The 18,774-nt window shown below is 35.8% G+C and overlaps 1 protein-coding gene across 1 annotated transcript in view; it reads left to right on the top strand.

Moving 5' to 3' along the window:
* The window catches only part of LOC111151585 (BRCA1 interacting protein C-terminal helicase 1), a 181,593-nt gene that overhangs the window by 18,118 nt on the left and 144,701 nt on the right, over window positions 1–18,774 (top strand). The window contains 1 exon segment of the mRNA XM_022509662.1: window positions 1,878–1,997. Coding sequence (XP_022365370.1) covers window positions 1,878–1,997 — 120 coding nt within the window.

The following is an 18,774-nucleotide window of genomic DNA, read 5'->3' as shown; positions in this document are numbered from 1 at the left end:
TGGCACTTGCAGAATTTACTTGGGTTGTATCATGGACATAAATTAGATGGTAAATTATCGTAACTTTATTTTATATAGTTATTCATTACAAAGGAGTTTGTTATTATAGTAGATTATTCATTATAACATGTCTTTAAAGTGAAACTGCATGATATTTTTCTATATATGAGGAATTTGATGGTAAAATATGTACTTAATGCATGCACTGGTAATGTAGATACTTTGTACTTTTTAACTGTTGTTTTTACCTAATGATTGCCTTTTCTTTTGGCCAAAATATCTTTGATATGAATACTTATGTCATGAATATTTTTGTTATTGATAGTTTTAATATAATGACAAGGTTTATTCTTACTTGTTGAGTTTTAATATCAATACATTATAAAATGTTTATTTCTAAAAATTACTGAAAGACCTCAATTACTAAATATTTTATAAGAAATGTGTTTTTCATACATGAATACAGTATTTTGTCATAGAGTTCATGGCAGTGAGGTAGGGAGGTAGGCTGGTACTTTGATAGACTTAGTTATAAATAAAGAGATTATAATTAATTAGCATATCCTTTATAGATAATTATATATTTCTAATTGAATATACTCAAAAACTGCACTCTTCTGTAGTGTATCTATTCTACATATAATCTTTATTAATTTCCATAGTTAAGCCTTGATTTTAATTTAATTTTTTTTGTTAAAGATTTTATTTATTTATTTGACACAGAGAGATCACAAGTAGGCAGAGAGGCAGGCAGAGAGAGAGGGGGAAGCATGCTCTCTGTTGAGCAGAGAGCCCTATGTGGGGCTCCATCCCAGGACCCTGAGATCATGACCTGAGCCGAAGGCAGAGGCTTAACCCACTGAGCCACTCAGGTGCCCCAAACCTTTATTTTAGAAATAGAATGAGCTAGTTTAGTTTTGGAAAAGTACTGGTTACAAATGAAGTATGAATCTGTATATATTTTCTTCTCCAAGATGTAAACATAGAATTGGATATTGTGTGGAAGGGGTCAACATATAACATTTATTCTCTGACTTAATTGACTCTCATTTCTTTTTTTGGTAGGAATGGGATTATCAATAGAAATGCTTCCCCTCCCTTCATAATTTAAGTAAATAAGTTTTTGACAAGTAGTAAAAGGCATAAACGGTTTGGAAAAAAAAACTTAGTGGGATTTATAGAAGAAATTTAGTCAAATACAATTTGAATTATGAAATATCTAGTAAGTAATGGTAACATTAATCAAATAATTTATTTTGTCATGTAGCAAATCATGACTATTTACATTTAAAATTCTTATTTTGGATTTTTTCAATTTATATATATTTTTAAAGAATTACTTATTTGAGAGAGAGAGAGAGTTTTAGGGGGAAGGGCAGAGAGAGAGGGAAAGAGAATCCCAAACAGGCTCACATGGGAGCCCCATATAGGGCTCTATCCTGCAACCCTGAGATCATGACCCAAACCAAAACCAAGAGTTGGACGGACACTGAACCAACTGAGCGCCTCAGCTGCCCTGAGTTTTTACAATTTAGAATGAAGCTTTATTTTTATTTGCTTTTACCTTCCAATTAGATATGTAATTGAACTTTGCTATAATACTACACTTGATATCCATATGGTAGGACTATCTATGGAAAGATCATTTTACAATACTGTAGTTTTGACACATGACTAATTAAAGCCATTTTGGTTAGGATTTGAGAGTTATAAGGTGCTTATTTGTATTTTTAAAAAATTATTTGATTATTGCCAGTTAGAAATAGTCAACTTTTTTTAATGCTAAAAGCATACCAAAAACTGTTTTGACCTTTAAAAATAACTGGCCTGCTCACATTTTTGTTACATTAAACTTCATTTTGGTTCTGTGTTTACAGATTAGAAAGCGTCATTGTTTTGAAAAAGAGGTACATCATTTGGATGCAAAAGTTGCTTCAGGCAAGACCACAAAACTCAACTCTCCATTAGGAAAGATAAATTCCTTTTCTCCACAAAATGTATGTATTTATGCCACTGTTCAGTTTAAAGAAGGAAAATGTGGAATTTGCTAAACTCATTTAAAAAAAAGTAATCGTATAATGCAAAATATAGTAGAAATAATTCAGAAGTCCTCTAAGTGCTATCATATCTCTACTAACTAATATGTGAGGTGAGAAAAGCTATTTTCTTGGAGCCCCTGTTTCCTCATTTATAAAATGAAAGAATTGGACTAGAAAATCCGAAAGGTTTTTTTCCTCTTGTACATTCTAAAGTTGTGGACTTTACTTCCCGATAATTTTTCTCAGTCTCCTTAGAGCAGATTATTTTCAAGGAGTAGTCCAGGGAACTCTAAAGATTACTGTTGTTTTTTTCTCAGGCATATAATGATAGTAATAATAGGATGTTATTTGCCTTTTTGAAAACTGTCTTGACATTTGCACTGATGGTGCAAAAGCAACAATGGATAAAATTGTCAGTACCTAACCACAATCAAGATAGTGGTACCATGCTGTTTCAATGGTAGTTTTCTTCACCGTCATTAGTACACAGTTAAAAAAAAGCCAGTTACACTTAAGAATGTCCTTGATGGGGGCGCCTGGGTGGCTCAGTGGGTTAAAGCCTCTGCCTTCGGCTCAGGTCATGATCTCAGGGTCCTGGGATCGAGCCCCCATCGGGCTCTCTGCTGGGCAGGGAGCCTGCCTTCCCCTCTCTCTCTCTGCCTCCCCCTCTCTCTCTGCCGGCCTCTCTGCCTACTTGTGATCTCTGTCTGTCAAATAAATAAATAAAATCTTTAAAAAAAAAAAATGTCCTTGATGAAGTAGTAAAAGTTACTAAGACCTTAGGCTTTTTTAACATTCTGTGTGAACAGAACAGCTAAAAAGACCTTAAGCCTTTTTAACATTCTGTGTGAAGAAGTGAGTAGTACTCAAAATGTTTTGCATATAGGAGTAGGATGATTATCTTGAGGAAAAACACTTGTAGCATAGTTTGGATTGTTAGCTGAACCTAGCTACTTTTTTTCATGGACATCATTTTTACTTGGAAGAATGCAAGACAGATGAATGATGGTAATTTCTTTCTTTCTTTTTTTTTTTTTTTTTTGAATGATGGTAATTCTTGAAATAAACAAAGTCTGATAAAATTTAAGTGAAAATCAGTATTTTGAAGAACTGTATATTCCACTCTGAGCTTGGCAGTTTTATGATACTTATAGACTTTCCTGATGATAATGGTGGTGACAGTATAGAATGTGACTTTTTTGATATTATATAATGAAATGTGTTAACATTTATAAGATCTATAAAATTGGGGAATCAAATATTTTCTGAATGGCCTATACAAGATACGGTACTATAAAATAAGGCCTGGAAAAGATCCATCCTAAGATAGACCAGTGGATCTTTTTTTTGCCCAAATCCCCCCATCCCCAGGCATCCTTAAGCTTTTTTTTCAGTCACTATAGATAGTTTTCATTTCCATAGTTTTATATAAATGGAATCATGCTTGGTTTTTTTTAAATTAAATTTAAGATGTTGTGAATTTTACCTGCTGGGTGTTGAATATTATTACGTGTATATATTTTTAAAGATTTTATTTATGTGAGAAGGAGAGTGAGAGAGAAAGAGAAGAGAGAGAGAGAGAGCAGGAGCTGGGGGAGTGGCAGAGGGAGAGGGAGAAGCAGATTCCCTGCTGAGCAGGAAGCCCGATTCAGGGCTTGATCCCAGGACCCCAGGATCATGATTTGAGCTCAAGGCAGACACTTAACTGACTGAATTACCCAGGTGTCCCAGATGTTATTATATTTCTATAAATGCTCCAATTTTGTTCTTTTTTTTAAAAATTATGTTCTGTTATGCTAGTCACCATACAGTACATCATTAGTTTTTGTTGTCGCGTTCCATGATTCATTGCTTGCATATAACACCCAGTGCTCCATGTAATATATGCCCTCCTTAATACCCACGAGTTTTGTTCTGAGATGCAGTTAAGTTACTTGGAATCAACTTGATCTTTTTGGGTCTGCTTTTAAGGATTTGTCAGGTGGGACCTGAGCAGAATTTAGTTGTAGTTTACCTCAACAGAGCCTAGCTCCTTCAGGGTCCTCTACCCAATGCTCTATGAATTGTTAGATTTTTCTGGTCTGGCTGGTGGGAACAGGCACTATTCCATGCCCTGTGTGAGTGCCTCATCATTTCGGGTGGTTCGTTCCACTGTCTTGGTTTGTTTACTCTCTCACATATGTTGATCAATACTATGCTAGATACCTGAGAGGTCCCTTTACAGAACTCTGGAAATCATTCTTTGTGCAGCTCTCTCTACTTTAGTATTATAAAATTGAGTCTTCTCTGAGTTCCTGGACTACAGAGCAAAGTCTCTTCAACTCAGGTTTGCTGGGCTAAATCTGGGTTCCCCTTCCCTAGGGCAGAGTAGAAATTCTCTCAAGACAGTAAGCCTAGGCAATCATAGGGCCTATCTCATTTATTTCCTATCTCTCTGAGATCACTCTTTCTTACCTGATATCCTGTATCTTAAAACTACTGCTTCATATATTCTGTCTATACTTTTGATTTTTCTGGTAGGAATGAACAAACTCATTGATTATGGGGACAAATTCCAGAAGTCTTTAGATGGCATGTAAGTCTTCCTGTTTATCTTAAGACCTTTATAAATGTATTGTTTTCTTTTGCCGTTTCTGCTCCTTCCTCTTTTTTTTTTTTAAATTTTTTTAAATTAACTTCGGATAATTCTTCAGAAAGCCTTCCTTGATAGCCCCAATTTGGGGTTAGATTCCCATCTGAAATGTTCCTTGTACTTCTAGAATTTTAACACTTATCCCTACTATCTTCTCTGCAAGGCTCTAAGTTCCATTAAGGAAATACCAGGTTCTGTAGTATATTGAGACCTCCTTGAAGGCTGTGACTGTTTTATTCATCTTTATGTTTCAAGCACCTAGCTTTGTGCTAGGAACTAGTAAAGGCTCGGTGAATGAAAACTATATTCCCTGCCCTTGAATAGTCTTCGTTTAAGTTCTTAAAAATGCTAAGTGGGGGGAAAGTTGTTGGTTATCTTCACAGAAGGCATATAGTTGAAGTCATCTCAGGAGCTTTTACTATTGTCAATAATAATATATGCTATGTATTTGCCTCTGCCTATGTTTTCTCCCTCATTTTCTTTAACATTGCCTTATTTTCATAGCTCTTAGTATTTGAATTTCTTTATCTACCTGTTTATTATCGATCTGCTCTGTTAGAATATAATGTCAGTCTTTTTCATGTGTATCTCTAGTACCTAAAATAGCATATAGTGTGTATTAGTTGCCCAATAAATATTTGTTAGTTGAATATTCTTGAATTCTTACAATGGCATAGGCAGGTAATATTGTTATTCTTATTTTACAGATAAGAATACTCTGAGAAGTAAGTAATTTGGTTAAGGTCACAAATCTGGCAAATATTAGAGCTAAATCCTGTGTAAGCAGTATGATGCTCTGGCAAATGCTTTAATCACTTTATTATACATTCTCTCTAAAATGCCTCTTAGAAATCCTGGAGTCGTCAAAGCAGGATTCTCATACCAGGATTCTCATAATAAAGGGAAGAAATATGTAGAAGCCTCAAGAATAAAGAAATCAAGCATAGGATAAGATGTGATTAATAATAGCTAAAACAAGAGATGTGGATTTTTTAAAAAAATAAGCGGAGACCAAATAAAATTAATTAATTTTATATATACACATACACACACACACACACATACATACATACATACATACATGGAGAGAGAGAGAGCATGCATGCAAGCCAGTGTGTAGCGGGAGAGATGGGGGAAGAGGGAGAGACAATTTTTTTTTTTTTTAAAGATTTTATTTATTTGACACACAGAGAGAGAAATCACAAGCAGGCAGAGAGGTAGGCAGAGAGAGAGAGAGGAGGAAACAGGCTCCCCGCTCAGCAGAGAGCCGAAGTGGGGCTCGATCCCAGCACCCTGAGATCATGACCCGAGCCGAAGGCAGAGGCCTTAACCCACTGAGCCACCCAGGCGCCCCGGGAGAGACAATCTTAAGCAGGCTTCATGCCCAGTGTGGGACCCAACCTGGGACTTGATCTCATGACTGTGGTATTATGACCTGAGCCAAAATAAAGAGACACTTAACTGACTGAGCCACCCAGGTGCACCTAGAGAAGTGGATTTTTAAATTTTGTTTTGTTTTAATTGGTTAAGAGAATGAACTTAAATCAGACTGCCTGGGTTTTAATCACAGCTCTGCTTCTTACTACCTGTGTAACCTTGATGAAGTTTTTAAACTATTGCTACTTCAATTTCCCTGTTTTTTAAATGGGGATAGTAATAGTACCTAAAAATATTTATAAATATTTATAATATTTATAAAGTGATTAAATACATTTGGCATATTTTAGGGCTTATTAAGTGGTAAGTGGTAGTAGAAGTAGCAACAGTAGTGATAGCAGTAGCAGCAAATGGTTAAATAGTTGGATGTTGGTAATAAATATATAATATTAATTAATAATATTAATTAGTATATGTAGTTATCTTTGAATGCTGCTAAAATGTATTATATATTATTGATTGATACTAATTTTGAGGAATTAGGTTTATAATTAAGTAACAAGTTCTTTTAATATCTGTTAAGGATGTCTATGGCTACACCTGCTTTAGAGTCTAGACCAATTATAAGCAGAGTTCCTGGCTAGGTACCTTAATTTTAAGCCAAGTGCTTTGATTGATTTCTCCTTCTGGTTATATACTACGTTAATCATTTATTATGGTCCTCTTCTTGGTAAGGTGTAATTGTATTTATACTTGTATATCCATATCTTTTTTTATCAGTTATATTTTTAAACCAGAATTTATGTTTTGTTTCCTTGGCTATTGGTGGTATAACTATATTGCTGTAGAAATACAATATTTGTTATAGGTGGGTGATTTATTATTTATAATATTAAAAGTATGAGTTTCTGATAATTTATTTTAAGTTTGAAGACTGTTAAACTAAATTTATCAATTCAACCTAGTAACTCAAATAACATTTCAGTAGTGTGAAATAGAACTTTTGTTTGTAAAAAGATGTAAGTGGTATATGCCTTACTAATTCAACATATATAAAGTACTGCAATGATAGAAAAACCATGTGATTGAGCTCTAATAATTGTTCTTTTTTTTGTAGTCTATAGTCAAAAACATGAATATAAAATTTTAAGTACTTTCTGAATGGTTAGGGAAAAACTCACAAATACTTAGGTAACATGATCTATATTTTCAATGTTATTTTTTTCTTCCATACAAAATTAGAATAACCAGTTACAATAGAAACATTATTAGTACAAAATGTAAGATTGTAGTTAATATTTTCATTTTTTGGTAAATTGGTAAATTTTGGTAAATTGTTAACCTATAGATTTGTGTATGTGTTTTAGAGATTTTATTTATTTATTTTAGAGAGAGAGCATGCTTGTGAGAGCAGGGGCACGGGTAGGGGGCATAGGGAGAGAATCCCAAGCAGACTCTAAGCTGAGCATGGAGCCTGATGCGGAACTGGATCTCACGAACTCTGAGATCATGACCTGACTCAAAACTGAGAGTTGGACACTTAACTGAGTGAGCACCCAGGTGCCCCAGTGTAGATTTGTGTGTTTTGACTGTCATCTTAATTTTAAAAGTGAATGGTAGCATTTTTAGTGTAAATCTCGTGGACGTTTATTTAGCACCAGATAATATCTCTAGTTTTGCAAAGAATGAGGACTGATCATTTCCATCGATGTAAGAAAGAATAATGGGGATATGAGTAGAGGTATTTATTTAAAGAAAGGAATCTTTGAGTGTAGAGGTATTGTTTAGAAACTTACTTTGCTACTGGTATAACGTTTCTCCCTTTGCTCTCTCTTTTTTTCCTTTTGGATAGAGGTGTAATTTACATTTTCAAGTGTATAACATAATGATTTGTTATTTGCATACATTTTGAAATGATCACCTTTTATAGTTACAAACTTCTTTTTTTATGATGAGAACTTTCAAGATTTACTCTCTTAGCAACTTTCAAATATAAAATATAATGTTAACTATGGTCACCATGCGTACATTACATCTTTATGACTTACTTTATAACTGAAAGTTTGTGCCTTTCACTCCCTTCACCCACTTCTCCCACCTCACCCTCCCTGCCTCTGGCAACCACCAATCTGTTCTCTATGAACTTTTTTTGTGTACACGTTTTTGTTTTTGTTTTTTTTTAGGTTTTACGTATAAGCAAGATCATGCTATATTTATCTTTCTCTGTCAGACTTACTCACTTACCATAATGTCTTTGAAGTCTTTTTTTCACATTGTTGCAAATGTCAAGATTTCATTCTTATTTATGACTGAATAATTATTCCATTGTGTATATAAACTTTTTTTTTTATCCATTTGTCACTGAGGTTATTTCCGTATCTCAGCTATTATTTTATTTTATATTATTTTATTATTTGAGAGGGAAAGAGAGTATGAGCAGGGGGAGGGAGAGAGGGACAAGCCATCTCCCCGCTGAGCATAGAGCCTGATGCAAGCAAGCCTCATCCCAGGACCCTGGCATCATGACCTAAGCCAAAGTCAGATGCTTAACTGACCGAACCACCCAGGCACCCCTCTGTAACTCAGCTATTGTAAATAATGCTGCAGTGAACACAGGGGTACATAATCTTTTTTTTTTTTTTTTTTTCAGAGGGAGAGGGAGAAAGAGAATCCTAAGCAGGCTTCATGCCCAGCACAGAGCCCAATGTGGGACTCAATCTCATGACCCTGAGATCATGACTTGAGGTGAAATCAAGAGTCAGATGCTTAACTGACTGAGTTACCTAGACTCCCCCATATTTCTTTTTGAGTGTTTTTATTTTCTTTGGATCAATGCCCGTACATGGAATTGCTGGATCATATATGGTGGTTATATTTTTAATTTTTTAGTAACATCCATACCATTTTCTATAGTGGCTGCTGATTTACATTCCCACCAACAGTGCACAAGGGTTCCCTTTGCCGTACATCCTCACCAAAATGTGTTATTTCTTATCTTTTTGATAATAGTCATTCTAACAGCTTGTGAGATGAGAGCTCATTGTGGTTTTGATTTGCATTTACCTGATGATAAATGATGTTGAGTATCTTTATATACCTTTTGGCCATCTGTATGTCTTCTTTAGAAAAATGTCTATTTAGATCTTCTCGTTTTTATTTTATTTATTAAACAGGCTCCATGGCCAATGTGGGGTTTGAACTCATGACCCTGGGATCAAGAGTTGGGTTGTCTGCTGACTGGGCCAGCCAGGTGTCCCTCTTCTGCCTGTTTTTAAATTGGATTGGTTGGTTTTTCTGCTATTGAGTTATATGAGTTCTTTATATATTTTGGATACTAGTCCCTTATCAGACATAGGATTTGCAAATGATTCTTCCTATTCAGTAGGTTGCTTTTTTATTTTGCTGATGGTTTCCTTTACTGGCAGAATTCTTTTAGTTTGATATAGTCACACTTGTTTATTTTTGGCTTGTTGTTTTTGATTTTGGTCAGTCTTAAAAAATCATTGCCAAGACCTGACATAGGAACTTACCACCTTTGTTTTCTTCTAAGAGTTTTATGATTTTGGGTCTTATGTTCAAGTCTTTAATCTATTTTAAGTTAATATTTGAGTGGAGTATATGATGATGGTTAAGTTTTTTCTTTTGCATATTGCTGTTCTTTCCCCATTGTATAACACTTCTTAATATTTGCTGAGTGGCTTATATAGAGAATTTTTTTTTTTTTTAAGATTTTTATTTATTTATTTGACACAGAGAGAGAGAGAGATCACAAGTAGGCAGAGAGGCAGGGAGAGAGGGGGAGGCAGGCTCCCCGCTGAGCAGAGAGCCCGATGTGGGGCTTGATCCCAGGACCCTGAGACCATGACCTGAGCTGAAGGCAGAGGCTTAAGCCATTGAGCCACCCAGGTGCCCCCTGAGTGGCTTATATAAATCACAAAAGTGTTTTCTGTCAATTTTGGAATATCTGATTTCATAAGGAAGTGGAAGGAAAATATATAGTTTTGTAAGATTTAATATTATATAGCAGCTTCTGAAATTAGTTTATCACCAAAACCTTAGATTAAGTAATGTTTAAAGTGCAGTCCATATTTTAGATCTTTTCTTAGTTGATTTATCGCATGCATCACATTTGGTAGATCGATAGATCACATTTTAATCAAGATAAAATAAACATCTTGAATAAGATAAATTGAGAGACTTGGGCAATTAACATTTTTTTCAGGACCTGTTCCTTCAAATTGGAGGGAAAAGAAGGTGGGACTAGATTTAATATACCTTATATTGCTTTTAGCTCTAACACTTCTAAATTCTAAGGATGCTTTTTCTATTTTGGTTCTTTTTTTTTTTTTTTTTTTTTTTTTTTTAAGATCCTATCTGTTTAGTTGACACAGGTAGAGAGAGAGAGTGAGCACAGCAGTGGGGGCGAGCGGGTGGGTAGCGCAAGCAGAAAGACAGAAAAACAGGTCCCTGCTGAGCAGGAAGCCTGATTCAGGGCTTGATCTCAGGTCCCTGGGATCATGACTTGAGCTGAAGGCAGCCTCTTAACACACTGAGCCATCCTGTCACCCCTCTGTTTTGGTTCTTATAAGATGATTTAGGGGAAGACAGAATTTATTTTTGGGGGAATAGTTATTTGGATTCATAAATTAATGGTTTAGTTCTCTTACCCCTACAAAAATGTATATGTTGCAGTCTTTATACATTTAAAATCCATAGTTTTTCTTTCTTTTGAAAAACTTTCCTTCATAAAGGCAATGATAAAAAATAATGATTTCTCTTTTCCTCTGAATTCAACATTAAACTTTTTAAGTTTAAAGTTTAAGTTTTTCTTTATAATTTTCATAGTTTCCATTGAAATAATTTAGTTTCCAGCCTGTCGATTGGAGGAGATTGGATAGCTGTCTTTTTACCATCCTACCATCTCAAGTGTCCTTGTTGTCTCTTCAAGTCAGAAAATCGTGTCAATACCTCCTCCTTACATAATTATCTTCCATTGTCCACTGCTATTCTCTTTCCTTACATTTTAGATTCTCTTTTTTACTGATAATTCAAACATTAAAGGTCTACTAAGGCATTAGTCTCCAGATCGAAATATAGTTAAAGAGAAACATTATTTTTTTAATAATATTACCATTCTGATTTTACTTTGTTCCACCATGCATAATCATTTTCTCCAGAATTTATTTCCGTTCTCATTACTCTTTTATTAAATCTTCACAATAGCTGAGGTATTGCTATAGACTCATTCTTGTGCTTATACCTGATTTTTATTTATTCATTAAATCAATGCTAACATCAACTGTATACTTTTCTAAAAGCATTTTTTGATTTAGTACAGCAGTAGCATTTGTTATTTTTGCCTAGTGTGTAGAAGAGATATGGGTCCAGTAGAGTGCGCTGTTGACCTTCGATAAAGTGTTGATGTTGGGCAAACCTTGGGGTTTTTCTCCTTTTTCTTCTTCTTACATGCCCCTGTCTTTTCTTTCTTTTCTGTCTTTTCCTCTCTCTCTTCCCCTTTCTTCCTCTCCCTCCCATCAATATTTAAGATGTTCTCTAGGATCTCAAGAGAAAATGAATAGTTTTCTCTGAAATTATTTTACAAGTCATTTTCTAACAGTTTAATTTACTTTTATTTAGTATTACCGTTTACATAGTGATATGATGCTTACTGTGTGTCAGAAACTCTTCTAAACATTCTAGAAATATTAGTTCATCTGGTAGAAACAGGTTCTTATGAGTTAACACCTATTGCAAGTTCTTTTAACTTTTCTGTGGATTTGACAGTTTTCCAAATAAAATGAAGGAATTTAATTCATTCCTTATAATAGCCCTTTAGAAAGGTATAAATATTTCCCTCAATGACATATGTGGAAATTGAGGCACAAGAATTTAAGTGGCTTGTTCATGTCACAGCTGATGAGTAGAGGCTAGTTTAAAACCCAGGCAGTCTGGCCCTAGAATTGATTCTCTCAATCACCTCACTATTCTGTCTGTGAATAAACTCTTCCAGATGACCTTGGGTGAAAGTTCTTTTTTGTACTTTTACAGGCCATATTATATTCAGTACTATATAGATAATTAATTTAAGATTCATTCCTCTTTTAGTCTTTCTCTCAGCATCCTGCTCTTTTCTTTACAATGCTTACCAAATTTTATAATTATATACTTATTTGTAGATTTAATTGTTTTGTTTGCCTCTTTGTCAGGCTGTCCATAAGGACAAGTGTTACGTGTGTCTCTTGCTGCCTTTTTAATAACCAGCATCTGGCATAGGACCTGCACCTAGTAGGTACGGACATATTTAAAAATTGAATGAAAAAATGGCCAGTTGAGAAAAATGCAGGATTTCCTATTGTAGCTTACAACTTTTACTCATATCCATATACTAAAGGAGGTGTAATAGTACTGTGAAATAGAGAAGACTTAAAGCAGGTTTAAAATTTTTTTTCTTTTGCAGTACATTTTGGAGGCAGTTTTTTATGTAGTGACACACAAAATATCAAACAATGATTTCAGAGGGTAAGCGGCAAATTGGTGCTTAATATAAAGAAGATTAGAAACACCTTTTGATTTCTGTAGCTGCTATAGGAACAAGTTATTAGATAATATTACCAGCCAATTGAAGTATAGTTTATTCAAGGCAGGAAAATTTTTTTTAAAGATTTTTATTTATTTATTTGACAGACCGAGATCACAGGTAGGCAGAGAGGTAGGCAGAGAGAGAGAGAGGAGGAAGCAGGCTCCCGATGTGGCTCGATCCCAGGACCCTGGGATCATGACCCGAGCCGAAGGCAGAGGCTTTCATGGACTGAGCCACCCGGGCACCCCAAGTCAGGAAAATTTTTGAAGCCTGTTACATTCCAGACACTTTAACAGTAACCTATATTTCTTAAAGGGTTAATAAAGATAGGATGATAGTTTTTTAGATTATATACTTGTGCCAGACAATTTATATGTTTTCTTTTTTTTTTTTTTTAAAGATTTTATTTATTTGACAGAGAGAGAGAGATCACAAGTAGGCAGAGAGGCAGGCAGAGAGAGAGAGAGGGAAGCAGACTCCCTGCTGAGCAGAGAGCCCGATGTGGGGCTTGATCCCAGGACCCTGAGATCATGACCTGAGCTGAAGGCAGAGGCTTTAACCCACTGAGCCACCCAGGCACCCCTATGTTTTCTTATTTGTTGTATCAACACTGTGAAGAAAATTGAGTAGACTTTATTTATTTTTATTTTTTTTAAAGATTTTATTTATTTATTTGACAGAGATCGCAAGTAGGCAGAGAGGCAGGCAGAGAGAGAGGAGGAAGCAGGCTCCCCGCTGAGCAGAGAGCCTGATGTGGGGCTCGATCCCAGGACCCTGGGATCATGACCTGAGCCGAAAGCAGAGGCTTTAACCCACTGAGCCACCCAGGTGCCCTTTGAGTAGACTTTAGACTCATTTTACAGGTAAGAAAATTGAAGCCCAAAGATATTAAATTATTTGACTATGATCCTACTACAAGTAAATGGTGGAACCACGATTTGAGCCTAGCTCTATAATTGAGTGCATATAGATTCATGGATTATAAATGGGGAGAAAGGAGAGAAAAGGAATGGCTGGGAAATTTTTTTTTTCTTGTTGGCCAGTGAGGAAAAAACCAAATCACTATGCAAGAGAAAATGGATTTTATTATTCAGTATGTCTGGCATTAAATAACTACTTTTATTTTATTTTATTTTATTTATGTTTTTAATATTACTTTTAAGTAGTTAATCTGTAGTTACTAAAGTAACTAAAGTAAAACTAAAGTAAACTAAATTATCTTAAACATTTTGTGTATTTTATCTACTAAAGAGTTATAAACTAAAATTTAAAAATTATGAGTAATATACATTATTCGAAAAACCTTTAATAGTGTTTTAAACCATTGCAGAGTAAAAATTAAAATATTCTCCTTTAAACATTATTCACACCTCCCTTACTTCTTCCCAGAAGTAAACAAGATGAGCACTTTCATGAGAATCTTTCTGGATCCTTTTGTAGAAATTTGCAACAGTTATTTTTCATAGTTCAATATAGTTAAATTTTTTTTTTTTAAACACTTACCCCTTTTATTTATAGGATTTATTTTAGTATATGTATGAGTTCAGGGTCTAATTGTACACCTTCCCAAGTAGATGATCAGTCATCCCAGTGTCAATTAAAGAATAATTTTTCCTGATTTGAAGTTTTGTTATTTTCATACACTGAGTGCTTATATAGATTTGGATTGGTTCCTAGACTGTTTATCTCTTTAAATTTTTATTATTTTCAAAGTATATATAGTCAGAATCAAAGAGTTCTACGTGACTTTGAACAAAAATCAGTAGACTTTTGCCCTAGTTCCATCCTCTAGTTTCTATTATCTAAAGTCAATAATTTTTAATCACTTTACTTAGGTATTTTGGTATTTATTCAAGAATAACATATACATACTGCTTTGCTCTTGAATTTTTGGTTTTAGATACCTTCCTAGTATCCTTTCTTTCTTTCTTTCTTTCTTTCTTTTTTTTTTTTAAGATTTTATTTATTTACTTGACAGAGAGAGACACAGTGAGAGAGCGAACACGAGCAGGGGTAGTGGGAGAAGGAGAAGCAGGCTTTCTGTTGAGCAGGGAGCCCAATCTGGGGCTCAATCCCAGGACCCTGGGATCATGACCTGAGCCAAAGGCGGATGCTTAATGACTGAGCCACCCAGGTGCACCTCCCCCCCACAGTATCCTTTCTAATTGTCCCATTACTTCTCTACCTTAAATCTCATAACATTTGGTGTTTACATTATTGTAATTACATAAATATCATTAAAAACAGAGCCAAATAGTCTACTATGATTATGTTCTTTCCCCAAACCAGGTTTTATTCATTTGTTCAGTTTTCTTTCTTTTTTTTAGATTTTCTTTTTTTGTTTTATTTTTATTTTTTTAAAGATCTTATTTCTTTATTTGACAGAGAGAGAGAAAGAGAGAGCATAAGCAGGGGGGAGGGGCAGAGGGAGAGGGAAAAGCAGGCTTCCCGCTGAGCAAGGAGCCCAGTGTGGGCCTTGATCCCAGAATGCTGGGATCATGACTGAAGTCAAAGGCAGATGCTTAACCGACTGGCCACCCAGGTGCCCCTCTTTTATTTATTTTAGAGAGCGAGAGAGCACACATGTGTGTCGGGGAAGGGGCAGAAGGAGAGAGAATAACTTAAGCGAACTCCGTGCTGAGTGAAGAGCCTGCCACCTCGGGGCACAGTCTCAGGACCCTGAGATTATGACCTGAGCCGAAGTCAGGAGTCCTAAGCTCAACTAAATGAGCCATCCAGGCACTGCTGTTTAGTTTTCTATGTAACTGTAACTATGCTCAAACTTAGCTAGAATGTAAAATCTTTCAGCTCTTTCAAATGCATCGGGTCAGGGATGTCCATATTTTTATACTCTCAGTATTTCACTAAAATACTGAAAAATACTTTTATTTTTTTTAATTTTTTTTTAAATTTTTAAATTTTATTTATTTGCTTGACAGACAGAAATCACAAGCAGGCAGAGAGGCAAGCAGAGAGAGAGGAGGAAGCAAGCTCCCTGTGGAGCAGAGAGCCCAATGCGGGGCTCGATCCCAGGACTCTGGGATCATGACCTGAGCCAAGGCAGAGGCTTAACCCACTGAGCCACCCAGGCGCCCCATGAAAAATACTTTTTTGATAATTGAATTATATTATGTGTTTTTTAAATGGCGTTGAGGTTTTTTTTTTTTTTTTTCCCCCCCTAGAGAGAGAGCACATGCAGGTGGGGGGTACAGAGAGGGAATCCCAAGCAGGCTCCACACCCAGCATAGAGCCTGATGCAGGGCTTGATCCCACAACACCAAGATGATCATGACCTGAGCTGAAGTCAGGAGTTGGATGTTCAACTGACTGAGCCACCTAGGCGACCCTGACATTGAATTTTTTTGGATGCAAAGGCATTATCTATTTCTTAGTGAAAATTTGGAAAACACCAAAATGTGTACTTATGTTATTAATATTAATCTTTAATTCAACTATTTTCCTTAGTATCAACCCTGATATTTTGCTTGCTATCCACTGTTTTGTTTTTTTTTTTAAAGATTTTATTTATTTATTTGACAGACAGAGATCACAAGAAGGCCTAGAGGCAGGCAGAGAGAGGGGGAAGCAGGCTCCCTGATGAGCAGAGAGCCTGATGTGGGGCTCGATCTCAGGACCCTGAGACCATGACCTGAGCCGAAGGCAGAGACTTTAACCCACTGAGCCACCCAGGCGCCCCTGCTATCCACTGTTCTTAACACACACACACACACACACACACACACACACACACACACACACAATTAGTTACCCATTACTATGTAAGAAACCAACCATTTATTTAGCTTACTATTCTGGGGATCAGCAATTTAGGTTGGGCTCAGCTGGGCATTTCTTCTGCTGATCTCAGCTGGGCCACTTATGTTTCTATGGTCAGCTGCAGGTCAGCTGCAGGACAACATAGTGGCAGTGTTTCATGGGCTTGGTTGGCAATTGGCCGGGACTAGTGGGTATTTCTCATTATCTAATCCTGACATATCTATATATAGATATCTATCTATCTATCTTATCTGTCATGACTGAGGGTTCAGGTAGCAGCAGGAGAGCAAACCCCAATGTGCAAATACCATTTGAGCCTCTGATTGTGTCACATTCGCTAATGTCTTAGTCACCAAAGCAAGTCACATGGCCAAACCCAGATTCAAGTGGTAGGGTTCACTTCTTGGTGGGAAGACCTACAAAGTGACATTGCAAAGGGTCTTACATATAGAGATGGGAAGAATTTGTGGCTATTTTTGTTGTATAACATATATGTATAAAACATATATATAGGAGTGCCTGGGTGGCACAGTCGTTAACCGTCTGCCTTTGGCTCAGGTCATGATTCCAGAGTCCTGGGATCGAGCCCTACATCAGGCTCCCTACTCAGCAGGAAGCCTGCTTCTCCCTCCTCCACTCCCCCCTGCTTGTGTTCCCTGTCTCGCTGTGTCTCTCACTGTCAAATAAGTAAAATCTTAAAAAAAAAAAATATATATATATATATATATGTATATATATATAATATGTATTGTGCATATACTGCATTTTTAATTTTTGTTAAAAATTTGGGTTATAGTGTGTATATATATAGCTTTTACTTTTTACCTAATATATCATGGTCATAGAAAAGGCTTTTGTTTTTTTTTTGTTTTTGTTTTTTTTTTTTTATTTGACAGATCACAAGTAGGCAGAGAGGCAGGCAGAGAGAGACAGGAGGACTGGCAGGCTCCCTGCTGAGCAGAGAGCCCGATGCGGGACTCAATCCCAGGACCCTGAGATCATGACCTGAGCCTAAGGCAGAGGCTTTAACCACTGAGCCACCCAGGCGCCCATAGAAAAGGCTTTTAAAAATCCAAATCATAACTGGTCTGTTTTGATGCATACTTTTTTTTTTTTTTTAAAGATTTTATTTATTTATTTATTTATTCATTTGACAGAGAGAGAGCACAAGCAGGCAGAGAGGCAGGCAGAGGCAGAGAGAGAAGCAGGCTCCCCACTGAGCAAGGAGCCCGACACGGGCCCGATCCCAGGACCCCGAGATCACTACCTGAGCCAAAGGCAGCGGCCCAAACCACTGAGCCACCCAGGCGCCCCTGATGCATACTTTTTTGATGTAACTTTTTGCATCAAATTTGCATCAAATTTTTGCAGGAATTGGCAAACTATAATCATAGGCTGAATATTGCCTGCTGCTTGTTTTTTTATTAATTTTGGGGAACATAGTTTACATTCATTTACATATTGTCTGTGGCTGCTTTTTTTGGTGCAGTGTTAGAGCTGAGAAGTTTGACAGTGATCATATGGCTCACAAAACCTAAAATATTTAATCTCTGACCCTTCAGAGATTGTTTACTAACCCTTGTCCTATGCTATTTTAATCTTGGTAAGTGAGGTCAGAAGTTAGTGGGGTTAATTTGAATTTCTTGCTTTATCTGCAAATTTACCTAAGGACAGGATTGTAGAATCGATTAGTAATTGCTTGAATGAATTTCCTTCAGCTCCAATAATTGTGATTTTTTTTTGAACATTTATAGAAAACCCAATAGTGACCTCTGCAGTGGAAATACAAAGGAAAAATCTCAAAAATTTCAAATCTTTTTTATCATGTTGTGTGAACTTCATGAATGTTTTAGAAGGATGGACAGTTATTTTTCTTGATATGTATAAATACCTAATGAAATATCTACACCAATCCAGCCTACATGTGTATGTATTTAGTGACAATAGGGTCGACAATTGCCATACAGAAATTTTTCACTCAGGGATAGTGGGTATAGAAAGATTACTTTAGAACATTGCTTTGTTAATTGACATATTTTCTGGCCAGTTGATTTATTTGTTTGTTTATTTTAGCTTTTTTAAGATTCAACATAGCCACAATATTATCCAAAAATTGGAAGTACAATACAAATAGATCTTTTTTCCCCTGGAACTATTTGAGAGTAAAGTGATGACCTGATATTCCATCACTCTGGAATACTTATTTCTCTTTTTCTTATAAGTGAAGACATTCTTCTGTATAACTACAGTAAAACCATAAAAATCAGGAAATTAAAACTAAGTCATTTCTGTTATCTAATACTCAGAACCAGGTCAGATTTTGTCAGTTATCTTAGTAAAGCTTTTATAAGCAGTTCAGAATCATGTGT

Source organism: Enhydra lutris, unplaced genomic scaffold (genome assembly GCF_002288905.1).
Source record: "Enhydra lutris kenyoni isolate GAN:26980312 unplaced genomic scaffold, ASM228890v2 scaffoldscaffold26, whole genome shotgun sequence".
NCBI lineage: Eukaryota > Metazoa > Chordata > Mammalia > Carnivora > Mustelidae > Enhydra > Enhydra lutris.
Note: the sequence above shows the minus strand (reverse complement) of the source record. Positions and strands in the feature narration are given on the sequence as shown.